Raw genomic sequence first — 15,100 nt, forward strand, 5'->3', positions numbered from 1 at the left:
TTTTTTTTTTTTTTATAAACTCCCGGGTGATGAAAATGTATCCGGGTCCTCAATGTGGTGTGGAGGAGCTTTATGTAATGCATTAAGCCTTGCCATCACCAATTGACTTAACAGCACTGTGACTAAGAACTGGGAGTTTCTCTTAAATTGATTAAAAGATAAGAATTAGACTGTTTACTGGGCTGCCAAGAGACCCACAATAGCAATAAAGGACATGCAGAAATTTCTAGGAGGTTTGGCTGTGTTTTACATATAATGACAGTTTTCTATGTTCTCTGTGCAAATTCTGACTCATCAGGTTTATGGCAACCACAAAACAGGCTTAAATCAGACCAGACACTCTTGGTTTTCTTGAAAATGTTTCAACTCCAATCCAGGAAACTTGATCAATTCTAGCCGCTCGCACTAGTACCACCTGTAGCTGGGGTAATACTGTTTGTGAGCATATGGAGACTCTTCCTCCAAGGCACATTCCAAGAGATGTAAATCAATGACCCAGCCGTTGTTGTTAGTTGATCATTTGAGTCTGATGTTTGGTGTGATTTGTGTTCTTGTCCATCCGGATCTTAATGAGACTGCTTTAGTAATTTCTTTGGAATGAGTTACAATTCAAAATGGCTCCACCCCCCTTTCAAACTGTCTGTCCTCTCTGTCTAGGATCTAATTGGTCATCAAAATTATTTCCTTTGCTCCTGAGATGCAGATGTACTGCTTTTCTTGCCCCAAGCTCAGCCCCCCTTTGCCTCACCAAGCATTATTTTTAGTAGTTATTTACTAGTTGTTGTCTGGTTTCTTGATAGATAAGTTTAACTTAGCTTTATGTAGTTTTTCTGACTTTGGAATATATAATATAATATATATAATAATATATTGTACAATATTGTCAATTGTTGTACTCTATGGCAAAACCAAAGGGTTACTTTTTTTTGTATGCATGTATGTTCTTACACTCTACAGTACGTCCCAATGGTGTGATGCAATCTAACTGCTCACACTGTACGTCCAAAAACCACACTTGGGTTGTGTCCGAATGTCCGCCCTAACCCCTCAATCCCTCAATCACTATATAGAGCGGGGACTATATATGGAAAGATGTTTCACCTCCTTCCATGCTCACCAAACAGTCCAGGAAAGGTAGCTTGATGTTGTTGGCATCCTCTCTTGTGAATTTGATGTTGTGGTCAACCAAGTTGATGTATTTCTCTGAAGGTGTCAAAAGCTCTCTTTTCCATTTCTTCCATGTAAAGACTGGCTACAATTGGTGACACGGGAGATCCCATGGCACAACCGTGTTTCTGTCTGTAAAAATAATCTTTGAACTTGAAATAGATGGAAAGACAAAGGTCCAGTAGGGTGCAGATCTGGTCTGGAGTGAAATTAGTCCTGTCTTGTTTAGGTCACTCTCTTATTGAAGACGTTTCCTGACTGTTTCTACGGCCTCTGATATAGGTATGCACGTGAAAAGAGCAGAAACATCAGAAGACACCTGGGTTTTTCTATGTGATGTGGTGTCTTTCCCACCAAGGTGGCTAAGATATTAGTAAGCCGTTTAGCAATGTTGTATGTTACTGAGTTAATGCTGCTGATGATGGGTCTGAATGATGTTCCTTCCTTGTGCAATTTTGGGAGTCCATATAAGCATGGAATGTCCTCCCCTGGATATAATCTAAAATAAGCTGAACGGTTGATTATCTTGTCTTTTTCGAGTTGCTTGAGGTAGTCTGTGATTTTTTTTTTTTTCAATCTAAAGTCAAGTTAAGCCATGAATAAACACAATTCTTTTAAAGATATAAGTCTAATGTGTTATGACTACAAAAACAAGCCTACCGGTGAAACTGCTTGACGATACCATCCTTTAACAAGCCAACACAGTCAGCCAGTATTTTTTCAAAGCATTGTTTTTTCTTTCAACCTGTTGTTTTATGAGACCTGATTTTATTTAAAGTTGACTTGGTTTGATTCTAAATACTTCTCCAATCATTTTTTTGTTAGTGTTTCTTATTGTTAAAGGAACACTTTCTTCACCTACTGATGTATCTCTGAGTCATTCTGTTTACTAAGTAAGTCAAAGTAATGATTTTCTTAAGCAGCACTGCTAATGCAGTCTCTTGAACTAATTATATGCACTCTTGCTCAGTCAAGTTCAACCCTTTTTGTTTTCCTCAGAATTTAATCCAGCCTTTCCACACTTTCTGGATAAGAAGATGTTAATGTTGATTGAAGTTTTTAACTACATTTTTGTGCAGTATTTATGAGGCTTTATTACAATGTTATGTTGATGACTTTATTGAAGCCTCTACGTGATTTGAAAACTTGCATAGTTGGTAGTCTGCTTTGCACAGTAAGCAAAGTGTCAAACATGCTGCATATTTAATAGTTCTGCAATCCAAGAGCTTTAAGGATACAGTAATAAAGCACCGTGTTTGGTAAATGAAACCCAATAAACTCTGCTAGGGGTTCCCATCGAGCTACTATGCTGATTTACTGCACCACCATAGGCGGATAACTGTTGCTGCTAAAATGTGCTGATCAAGCTGTTTTTTATGGTGTTGTATAATCATTTAGTTTTAAGATTTTCTTTTTTTTGTCTCTTATTATTGTTAATCATGTTCCTTATTTTGCTGGGGTCAGTTTTTATTTTTTGTAAGGTTTTCTTATATTGTCCTTGTGCCATTTTATTGTTTTTAGTTTATGTCATATCCATGTAGTGTTAGATTTACATTAGTATTTTTGTCTAATTATGTCTTTTTGGTGCCAGTCTCTTCCCTCTTTTTCCAGCCTTCTCTCTGCACTGCCACCTTGGAAGGGACAGGAACTAAAGTATTTTATCTGATCTTTGTCCTGCTCTGGCTTCAGGTCCTCTCCAGCTGAAAATAACTTTCACTTGGCATTACACTGCTTTCAGTGTCAGAGATCGTCTTTAATTTCTTCTTCTCTTTATGACTTTATTTAAGATATATTTCCATCCTTATTGGTTTTAGTCTTCCGTTTCATTAATTGTATTTATTTGGATAGCACTCATTATGTTACTTTAATCAAAAGCAGCAATGCTTAATATGAATATGACTGATAAGGGAATACTGATTATAGGATAATTTCCTCTTTTGTCCTAAGCAGCCTTACAAAGCCTACTGTAAGCAGCCTAACAATAAATAATGCATTTTGCTTTCTTTAGTATATTTGGTTGCTCACAGCAGCTGTTTTGTGTTCTATTGCCTTAAGTTTAAAAATTTATTTTAAAATGTAGTTTATGTGTTTGTTGACTAAGTGCAACCTGTCTGTGTTTGTGTCACTAGGGTGACAGAGGTCCACCCGGCCCACCTGGACCTAAGGGATTTCCAGGACCACCGGTAAGACTGAATATATCTGGGTTTTTCTGGTTTTCTGCATCATTTAATATCAGGGGGAGAAAAACATTACCCTTCAAATCTTTGGCAAACCTTGTTTTAAAAATTTATCGATTAGCTATGAGAACAAAAATCAGTTGTTAATGTTCTCCACAGTTTATGAAAAAGAGTGATAGAACAATTATACATTTATAACTATCTTGCTTTTTATTGTATTCATTTGGAAAGGATAGCAGTTGCCCTGGTTTAAGTGATATTATTTGTGTTGCTATGCTGCTATTTTATCATAGTCAGAGCTTTTGGTCAGACATTTAGTTTGTAGGACTACTTGACTACTTTATGCCTTTTAGCCAAAGCTGAAAGGTTTTTAGTTTTCTACATTGTTTTATTTTGACCAGATGTTGTCACAAGTGCTTAAGCATTTCATGTCAAGTCAACATGCATTACACACCACAACTCACAATCTTATTTTCTGCCTGTGGTCAGTGTCTGACATAGACGAATTGGGTGTTGAAATGTGTTTCTGGCTTAAACCACCTAAGTTCAGATCGTTGCTGATATTGATGTGATTTTTTGGTTCCTTGTTCTTCCCATAAAGCTGTAAAAGTGGTTTCTATTTGAAATCTATGTGTATGGGTTCTTATTGTTGCTTACCTTATCTTTACCCTTTCAGGAAATCACACTGCTGTGTACTGTCATTTAAACTAATATACCATCCACTCTAACTTTGTCGTATCAGCTATTTTCTAAAAAAATGACTGGCTTGTTGCACTTTACGCCAAAGTGAGCTCTTCTATTGAATGTAAAGGTTCAAGCTTCAAAATTTGGAAGCAAGTCAGTACTCAGTTTTATTGTTCAGGGAACTCATTACTTCAGAAATAAACTGACCTTTTGGTATTTGGGAGTTGCGTCAAAGAACAAAACAAAATTTCCTTACGGACTAAATATTTCATTTAGAGAATTATATAGATGTTTATTTCATAAGTGAATATACTTTTTTTTTTACAGACAAGCAATATTTTACATCACTTGATGCACCACTATTTGTTTCCTTGTTTTCTCATTTGCACTGAAAAAAGGGACTTTTTTTTTTGTTTTTTTGGTCCTGTAAATATTACCTTTGTATTTATGTAAAAAAAAATTGCTAATTGCCATGTAAGGGCCTTTAATTCAAAATGAGATGTTTTATTTTTATGGTTACTTAGAATTAATTTGTAATCTATACCCATCAAAAGACATTTAAGCCGTCTTAACAAATAGGAATAACAAAACCATTGACATAAGTTCCCAGCTTAACAGACGCAAGTAGTATGTACTTGGATATTAGGAGTAAACCTGTTGCTTTTTTCCTTGCTGACCATGTTTTGGTCAGAAAAAGAAAACATTGTTTATTTGCTACAGTAGCTGCACGGTGGAGCAGTTCATGGCACTGGTCCAGGGTTATTCTCCATGGTGTTTGTATGTTCTCCCCATGCATACATGAGTTCTCTCCGGGTACTCCAGCTTCCTCCCACAGTCCAGAAACATGACTGTTTGGTTATTTGGCTTCTCTAGATTCTCCTTGTGTGTTACTAGCAAAACAATAGTACATTTTTTTTGTTGATAAGATAAATTTAGTAGTACAATTTAATCTTTAGTAAGTAAAAGCAACTTAATTTTTATTGACTGAGATTAATAAGAATTTCTATGTGAAAAATCTTACCCAGTTTTTTGTCTAAGTAAATAGTATTTACATTTTTTTTTCAGTGTGCTTGTACATTTGTAATATTTAGCATTTAATGGTGAGCCTTGATACTGCTCAATATATTAAGCAGCAAAATTATAGGAACAACTTTTGCAAACATATTATCTTCTTAATGGATGTTAACCAAGCAATATCATCATATACATCATTTTATAAATTGGAACAATTATTGTTGAGTTACTTGTATAACTTTCCAGTTTGTTCTGCTCTGTTTTTTTTTTCTTTTTTAATATAGTTAAAACATTTTCACTTTTTTTTGAAGGGTCCTAAAGGTTATCAAGGTGAACCTGGCCCACCAGGGGAACAAGTAAGTATTTCCTTTTTTAATTTAGTTATGATTGTGATAAAACAAATCAGATTTGACAAAGCATGGGCTGGTTAATTTGGGTTATAATCCCTTCTGGTCGTGGAATTGTTAACTGGCAGAGTTTAAAGTAATGAGTCACACCAAAAAGAATTGTATCTTTTTACATATTGAAAGAACAATAAGAACAAAATAAGAGTTCTAAATAAATTAATATTGCTGGAGATTCCCAATAATCCCAGGTTGAAAACAGTGATTACAACATTTTATGCAAGTCACATTTCATGCTCTTAAAGAAGAAGCTGGAAATTGCTCATTCTATGGTTCTCCCTTTTTTGCTCTCTTAATTTTACCCAAATTAACAAAGTCCTTATCAGTTATGTTGAAAAAAATGTTGAAAATAAATCGTAGTCGACAAACCTCCTTATTTACATGTTCACTTAGATTTTCCCGTTGCATGTTTATATTTATGGATTGCATCTACAAATATTAAAAATATTTTCAATTCAAACGATAGATATAAAATTAAACAATGGCTTAAATCATATTATAGGTCATCAAATCAGTGTCAGTTTAGTCTGTTAAAAGGGCTGCCTGTAGGAAATTTAAATGTCCAGCAGGTGACACAATATCAATACAGTTTGCAAATGTGTCAAAACGCTTCATGAGGCCTCATTAACCCATCACTAACGGACAGTATTGTCCCAAAAAACAAAATAATCTTTCAGTTATCTAGCCTTTGATGAGTTTTCATAAACTTTTCAAAGTTTCTAGCTTACCTGTTTGCAAATAGCGCAACATACTTGTCCCTGTCAATGAAATTTTCTGTAGTGATATTGAATATTCCACCAATAACAGCACCACTTGGTGCTGCGTCACTCCGACATATGACCAATTGGATGAGACTCCCGCAAAATGTGAGTTTAGCTCGAGATTACGTAACAGAGTAGAAGGGGAATTTCGGTCAAGATGGGATCAACAAATTTTGAACATTTCAGCCAACAACAGGCCGTACGATGTGTCCTTCTTTTAGTAAAGTCCATACAATATACGACTGTACGGCTGGCTAGCTAAAAGCCTGCTAGTGATATCAATGCTATCCTTGGTGTCAAAGTACAAACAATATCATAAATAGATACATGGATTACTTAGTTCTTACCTTGATGCTTAATCCCGCTTGGGTTTGTAATAAATGGAAATGTTAGTTTTCCTCGATGATCCGATAGCAGGTTGTGGGGTGGATTAAGTGGAACTCAGAGTTGCTTTTAATCAGTTTAATTATCATCACTTGGTCTTAGACCAAGCTGAGCTGCTCCTTTACTATAAGGCGTTATAGGACAGCCAAACTCTATTATGTAGCTGCCCTAATTGTCGTTTTCTTATTGGTCAGTAATTTTGCCAACACATGGCTCCATGGATTATGTCTGCTTATCACGCCCGACCCTGGCCTTACATTTAGGCTTAAAAAGGACTATTGGAACACTATCAGGATGGATAACCTTATCATGATTAAATGCCTTTTTGGGTCATATAACATCACTCTGCACCTTCAAAGTCATAAACCTATGGCCTGTTCCACCGTTGAGGATGTCCCACTGATGCTTACCAAAGCTAGAGCATGGCAGAGCATGTCTGGAGACAGATCCTCAATTTCTTTAGTAAGGCACTGGTCATCTTATAGATGTGATTGGGGGCAATATAATGTTGGAAATCTGCCCTGTGTTCCAGTTCCTAAAGAAGGAAATCATGCTTCGTTAAGCTTGTCAAGTACATGTTGGCCTTCATTGTTTCCCCATTGGGCAGTTGCTGGGTTCTTCATCAATTCCAAGTATTTCCCGGCTGGAGGAGAATCCTCCCCACCTCGTTGCTGCCTTATAAACTTGACAATGTCTAAATATTTTTATCTTATGACCAAAATAGACCTTGGGTCTATCTCGGTCAGAACTACCAAGGCATGTGGGTTGTGTGACCACTATTTTGACCGCATCTGATGATAAACCATGTTCGCTGTGTTCTTGTTGCCAACAGGAAATTTAAACATTTATTCAATCTTTGCAAGGACTAAATTGTCTCTAACTTTTATAACTTCACTATGATTCAGAAAGTTATTTCAAAATATTAAAAAAATGTGAGTTGTATATCCACTTTTGTGAGTTGTAGTATTACCATTTTACCTCCAAGTGCTAACAAATAATGTTACTGGCAGTTTTGAAAAAAAAGAGAAAAAAAAAAAACAGCAGGAGGGGGATGGGGCTGGTTAGAGCTTTCCAGGAAGCAACAGTTAGTAGACAGGGTTGTCTGGACTGAACAGTGCATGTTTTATTCTTGCAGACACTACTAGCAGAAGTCTGTGTTTCTCCTATTACAGTTCATCCCTTCCACCTAATCTCCTCATTCACTGTTCATTCACTTTCTCTCTCTTGTGATCCTTTTTTTTCTTGCTGAAGGGCATACCAGGACCTCCAGGGGAGTCAGGAGCTGCAGGTTACCCTGGCAGGCAGGTGCAGTGAAAAACACAAAGAACATTCCTCAATGAATTTTTCAAACCTTGTATTGTTCTACCAAACATTAAACCTTCCCCTGATGCTCTCTGCTGTGCTGTTCTGTACACATGACAGAATCTGTTTTTTTTTTTTTTATAAGAATGATTTAAATCTTGCCATATTCACGGTAGGTATTTTAACCACCTGCCAATGTCTGTGTTTTTTTGCATATGAAGGAATAAAATTGTGGTTAGAACTTTTTTTTTGTATCACAGTGAGGTTTATTGTCCTTTAAAAATGTGGTATTTTGATCTAAACCTTGTTTTTCTTTCAGGGCTTAGCTGGGCCAGAAGGTAGCCCTGGACCTAAAGGTGTACGTGTAAGTAAATTTGAGCTTTCATTTTTTCCTCTTTGCTTCTACAGCTTTGGATTTAACGGTTTATTTCCTGGAAGGTTAAAGAAAGTGTCAGGTGCTTAACTTTGCCCCATAGAGAAGGATCAGGATAATACTAGCATTTTCATCACCCTGCCTTATGGGAGTCATGTGAGGACTAGTGTGACATCGGGTTGTCATTCTGAGCCCTGACTTGTTCTTGTCATTGCAGCTCATCCTTCACAGAGAAATTCCCTTACAAAACGGAAAGATAGAGAATGGAGGATGAAGGAAAACAGATTAGGGAGAGTATGAAGGCAGAGAGTAAGGATAGATAAACGAGCTGGTGAAAGAAAGGGACTTTATGTGGAGAGCTGCTACTGGGAGAGAGAGGATAGCTGTGATTACTGTCAGGCTAAGGGTGACATGCTGAAAAGGATGGAAAGAGCTTTGATAAGGCTGAAGTGTAAGAGAAAGCGACATGCTGAGTTAGAAATAATAACAAAAATGATATCAACATTTTGTCAAATAGTTTTGTATTTCTTTCATTTTAGAAAAATCCAGCTTAATTTTGTATTATAATTTTTTAGGGGGTAAAAGTTTGATTATTGTGCATTACAAAAGTCCTCATAGCAATTTTTTGGAAGACCAACATAAAGTACCACAAACTATAAAGTAAAAAATATTATTTTGTTCTGATACCTATAATTACTAATCAGTAATATGGTCATTTTGTTCTCCTGAATTCTCACATGGAGAAATGTCAAGGATGCCCATCAGACTCAGGACTCTTAGACCAAGTTAAGTTTACTTTCCAATCCATCTGCAAGTATTAAGTTAAGTTGCTGATTTCAATGATCACTTCTGGTAGTTTGTATATCTTTAAACAAGCGAAATAGATACTGCTATAAATATTTTCTGAATGTTTTAATTTTACTGGCATTGGCCTGTAACACAGGGCTGCACTGGGTATGTAGCACTGTTTCCTCTCAGCAGGAACGCCCTGGATTCAAAATGTTCTCCCTGTGCATGTATGGCTTCTCTCTGGGTACTCAGGCTTCCTCCCACAGTTAAGAAACATGATTGTTAGATTAATTGGCATCTCTATATTATCCTTAGGTGTGTTTGTGTGTGTGTGTGTGTGTGTGTGTGTGTGTGTGTGTGTGTGTGTGTGTGTGNCTTCCTCCCACAGTCCAGAAACATGACTGTTTGGTTATTTGGCTTCTCTAGATTCTCCTTGTGTGTTACTAGCAAAACAATAGTACATTTTTTTTGTTGATAAGATAAATTTAGTAGTACAATTTAATCTTTAGTAAGTAAAAACAACTTAATTTTTATTGACTGAGATTAATAAGAATTTCTATGTGAAAAATCTTACCCAGTTTTTTGTCTAAGTAAATAGTATTTACATTTTTTTTTCAGTGTGCTTGTACATTTGTAATATTTAGCATTTAATGGTGAGCCTTGATACTGCTCAATATATTAAGCAGCAAAATTATAGGAACAACTTTTGCAAACATATTATCTTCTTAATGGATGTTAACCAAGCAATATCATCATATACATCATTTTATAAATTGGAACAATTATTGTTGAGTTACTTGTATAACTTTCCAGTTTGTTCTGCTCTGTTTTTTTTTTCTTTTTTAATATAGTTAAAACATTTTCACTTTTTTTTGAAGGGTCCTAAAGGTTATCAAGGTGAACCTGGCCCACCAGGGGAACAAGTAAGTATTTCCTTTTTTAATTTAGTTATGATTGTGATAAAACAAATCAGATTTGACAAAGCATGGGCTGGTTAATTTGGGTTATAATCCCTTCTGGTCGTGGAATTGTTAACTGGCAGAGTTTAAAGTAATGAGTCACACCAAAAAGAATTGTATCTTTTTACATATTGAAAGAACAATAAGAACAAAATAAGAGTTCTAAATAAATTAATATTGCTGGAGATTCCCAATAATCCCAGGTTGAAAACAGTGATTACAACATTTTATGCAAGTCACATTTCGTGCTCTTGAAGAAGCTGGAAATTGCTCATTCTATGGTTCTCCCTTTTTTGCTCTCTTAATTTTACCCAAATTAACAAAGTCCTTATCAGTTATGTTGAAAAAAATGTTGAAAATAAATCGTAGTCGACAAACCTCCTTATTTACATGTTCACTTAGATTTTCCCGTTGCATGTTTATATTTATGGATTGCATCTACAAATATTACAAATTTTTTCAATTTAAACTATAGATATAAAATTAAACAATGGCTTAAATCATATTATAGGTCATCAAATCAGTGTCAGTTTAGTCTGTTAAAAGGGCTGCCTGTAGGAAATTTAAATGTCCAGCAGGTGTCAGTATCCAGTGACACAGTATCGACACAATATCAATACAGTTTGCAAATGTGTCAAAACGCTTCATGAGGCCCCATGAACCCATCACTAACGGACAGTATTGTCCCAAAAAACAAAATAGTCTTTCAGTTATCTAGCCTTTGATGAGTTTTCATAAACTTTTCAAAGTTTCTAGCTTACCTGTTTGCAAATAGCGCAACATACTTGTCCCTGTCAATGAAATTTTCTGTAGTGATATTGAATATTCCACCAATAACAGCACCACTTGGTGCTGCGTCACTCCGACATATGACCAATTGGATGAGACTCCCGCAAAATGTGAGTTTAGCTCGAGATTACGTAACAGAGTAGAAGGGGAATTTCGGTCAAGATGGGATCAACAAATTTTGAACATTTCAGCCAACAACAGGCCGTACGATGTGTCCTTCTTTTAGTAAAGTCCATACAATGTACAACTGTACAGCTGGCTAGCTTAAAGCCTGCTAGTGATATCAATGCTATCCTTGGTGTCAAAGTACAAACAATATCGTAAATACGTAGATACATGGATTAATTAGTTCTTACCTTGATGCTTAATCCCGCTTGGGTTTGTAATAAATGGAAATGTTAGTTTTCCTCGATGATCCGATAGCAGGTTGTGGGGTGGATTAAGTGGAACTCAGAGTTGCTTTTAATCAGTTTAATTATCATCACTTGGTCTTAGACCAAGCTGAGCTGCTCCTTTACTATAAGGCGTTATAGGACAGCCAAACTCTATTATGTAGCTGCCCTAATAGTCGTTTTCTGATTGGTCAGTGATTTTGCCAACACATGGCGCCATGGTTTATGTCTGCTTATCACGCCCGACCCTGGCCTTACATTTAGGCTTAAAAAGGACTATTGGAACACTATCAGGATGGATAACCTTATCATGATTAAATGCCTTTTTGGGTCATATAACATCACTCTGCACCTTCAAAGTCATAAACCTATGGCCTGTTCCACCGTTGAGGATGTCCCACTGATGCTTACAAAAGCTAGAGCATGGCAGAGCATGTCTGGAGACAGATCCTCAATTTCTTTAGTAAGGCACTGGTCATCTTATAGATGTGATTGGGGGCAATATAATGTTGGAAATCTGCCCTGTGTTCCAGTTCCTAAAGAAGGAAATCATGCTTCGTTAAGCTTGTCAAGTACATGTTGGCCTTCATTGTTTCCCCATTGGGCAGTTGCTGGGTTCTTCATCAATTCCAAGTATTTCCCGGCTGGAGGAGAATCCTCCCCACCTCGTTGCTGCCTTATAAACTTGACAATGTCTAAATATTTTTATCTTATGACCAAAATAGACCTTGGGTCTATCTCGGTCAGAACTACCAAGGCATGTGGGTTGTGTGACCACTATTTTGACCGCATCTGATGATAAACCATGTTCGCTGTGTTCTTGTTGCCAACAGGAAATTTAAACATTTATTCAATCTTTGCAAGGACTAAATTGTCTCTAACTTTTATAACTTCACTATGATTCAGAAAGTTATTTCAAAATATTAAAAAAATGTGAGTTGTATATCCACTTTTGTGAGTTGTAGTATTACCATTTTACCTCCAAGTGCTAACAAATAATGTTACTGGCAGTTTTGAAAAAAAAGAGAAAAAAAAAAAACAGCAGGAGGGGGATGGGGCTGGTTAGAGCTTTCCAGGAAGCAACAGTTAGTAGACAGGGTTGTCTGGACTGAACAGTGCATGTTTTATTCTTGCAGACACTACTAGCAGAAGTCTGTGTTTCTCCTATTACAGTTCATCCCTTCCACCTAATCTCCTCATTCACTGTTCATTCACTTTCTCTCTCTTGTGATCCTTTTTTTTCTTGCTGAAGGGCATACCAGGACCTCCAGGGGAGTCAGGAGCTGCAGGTTACCCTGGCAGGCAGGTGCAGTGAAAAACACAAAGAACATTCCTCAATGAATTTTTCAAACCTTGTATTGTTCTACCAAACATTAAACCTTCCCCTGATGCTCTCTGCTGTGCTGTTCTGTACACATGACAGAATCTGTTTTTTTTTTTTTTATAAGAATGATTTAAATCTTGCCATATTCACGGTAGGTATTTTAACCACCTGCCAATGTCTGTGTTTTTTTGCATATGAAGGAATAAAATTGTGGTTAGAACTTTTTTTTTGTATCACAGTGAGGTTTATTGTCCTTTAAAAATGTGGTATTTTGATCTAAACCTTGTTTTTCTTTCAGGGCTTAGCTGGGCCAGAAGGTAGCCCTGGACCTAAAGGTGTACGTGTAAGTAAATTTGAGCTTTCATTTTTTCCTCTTTGCTTCTACAGCTTTGGATTTAACGGTTTATTTCCTGGAAGGTTAAAGAAAGTGTCAGGTGCTTAACTTTGCCCCATAGAGAAGGATCAGGATAATACTAGCATTTTCATCACCCTGCCTTATGGGAGTCATGTGAGGACTAGTGTGACATCGGGTTGTCATTCTGAGCCCTGACTTGTTCTTGTCATTGCAGCTCATCCTTCACAGAGAAATTCCCTTACAAAACGGAAAGATAGAGAATGGAGGATGAAGGAAAACAGATTAGGGAGAGTATGAAGGCAGAGAGTAAGGATAGATAAACGAGCTGGTGAAAGAAAGGGACTTTATGTGGAGAGCTGCTACTGGGAGAGAGAGGATAGCTGTGATTACTGTCAGGCTAAGGGTGACATGCTGAAAAGGATGGAAAGAGCTTTGATAAGGCTGAAGTGTAAGAGAAAGCGACATGCTGAGTTAGAAATAATAACAAAAATGATATCAACATTTTGTCAAATAGTTTTGTATTTCTTTCATTTTAGAAAAATCCAGCTTAATTTTGTATTATAATTTTTTAGGGGGTAAAAGTTTGATTATTGTGCATTACAAAAGTCCTCATAGCAATTTTTTGGAAGACCAACATAAAGTACCACAAACTATAAAGTAAAAAATATTATTTTGTTCTGATACCTATAATTACTAATCAGTAATATGGTCATTTTGTTCTCCTGAATTCTCACATGGAGAAATGTCAAGGATGCCCATCAGACTCAGGACTCTTAGACCAAGTTAAGTTTACTTTCCAATCCATCTGCAAGTATTAAGTTAAGTTGCTGATTTCAATGATCACTTCTGGTAGTTTGTATATCTTTAAACAAGCGAAATAGATACTGCTATAAATATTTTCTGAATGTTTTAATTTTACTGGCATTGGCCTCTAACACAGGGCTGCACTGGGTAGGTAGCACTGTTTCCTCTCAGCAGGAACGCCCTGGATTCAAAATGTTCTCCCTGTGCATGCATGGCTTCTCTCTGGGTACTCAGGCTTCCTCCCACAGTTAAAAAACATGATTGTTAGATTAATTGGCATCTCTATATTATCCTTAGGTGTGTGTGTGTGTGTGTGTTTTTTGGTTGTATGTCTTTCTGGGTCTCTGTGTTACCCTGTTTTAGACTAGCGACCTCACCTGGGTTTACCTGCCTTTTGCTTGTAGACTGCTGCCTACAAACTAAACAAAGTGTGAATAAAGCCATTCTAACAAAACCAATGGCGCACAAATTATAGATTGCGTTGCTAGATTGTAAAACTATATCAGAAGTAAGGAAGAGTAAGGAAGTAAAATAAAAATAATAATGATTATAAAATTGTTGATGGAAAGGTCTCTAAATTCCAGTTTGCAGTTGGCTACGCCCCGAAAACAGTCCTCATGTGAAAGAAGCTGCTGTGACTAGATGAAACCAAAAATCTTTTTTTTTTTTTTTTTCAAAAAGTGCAGCAGTGGGGATTAAAAGATGCACTGTAAACCTCAACACATCATTTCAACATTAAGATAAATGGCAGTGGGATGATGTGGGGATATTATAGTCTTCAGCAGTGTCAGAGTGACAAAACATGTAGATGTGATAATCAAAGCACAATCTAAATAATAATAAAGTGTGACAAGACTTGTTTTCATTTTAATAGATTATTTTCATTCTTTCTGACTGAGCTTGAGCTATTTTGCAGATAAGAAGACTGAATTTCATAAATGTTCAAAGCTGGCAGTCTACATCAAAATACTTTTAGCTGTGAATAAAGCAAAAGGTAGTTTTACAAAGTATTGTTTCAAGGATTTAATACATATACAAATCACTCTTTTCAGATTTTTACTTGTTAGAAAAGCATCTATGATATTTACTGTATGCTTCTTCGTGTTATGTTTTTCTAGCATACAGTAATAAGCAGTATAGTTGATTGTTTTAGTGTGTTCCCTGAAACATGAATATATATATATATATATATATATATATATATATATATATATATATATATATATATATATATATATATATAGTACCCTTTGCATATTGCTTATTCGTCATAATTTACTCACAGTGACTAAACTGAAGATCATGAGCTCAGGAGATTTTAATTAAAACAATTTAAATGCATAAAAAAATAGCTCAATAACAGGATATTGTTGGTTTTATTCTTAATACATAATTTTTTTTCGAGGCTATATACGGTGGACC

General features: G+C 36.1%; 1 protein-coding gene across 1 annotated transcript in view; it reads left to right on the forward strand.

Moving 5' to 3' along the window:
- The window catches only part of LOC107095194 (collagen alpha-1(XXIV) chain-like), an 87,223-nt gene that overhangs the window by 27,883 nt on the left and 44,240 nt on the right, over nt 1-15,100 (forward strand). Inside the window, exons 7-13 of the mRNA XM_015391187.1 lie at nt 3,297-3,350; nt 5,354-5,398; nt 7,843-7,896; nt 8,213-8,257; nt 9,934-9,978; nt 12,448-12,501; nt 12,818-12,862. Coding sequence (XP_015246673.1) covers nt 3,297-3,350; nt 5,354-5,398; nt 7,843-7,896; nt 8,213-8,257; nt 9,934-9,978; nt 12,448-12,501; nt 12,818-12,862 — 342 coding nt within the window. The remainder of the gene's footprint in view (nt 1-3,296; nt 3,351-5,353; nt 5,399-7,842; nt 7,897-8,212; nt 8,258-9,933; nt 9,979-12,447; nt 12,502-12,817; nt 12,863-15,100) is intronic.

The sequence above is a fragment of the Cyprinodon variegatus genome, unplaced genomic scaffold, assembly GCF_000732505.1.
Source record: "Cyprinodon variegatus isolate N-32 unplaced genomic scaffold, C_variegatus-1.0 Scaffold528, whole genome shotgun sequence".
Lineage (NCBI taxonomy): Eukaryota > Metazoa > Chordata > Actinopteri > Cyprinodontiformes > Cyprinodontidae > Cyprinodon > Cyprinodon variegatus.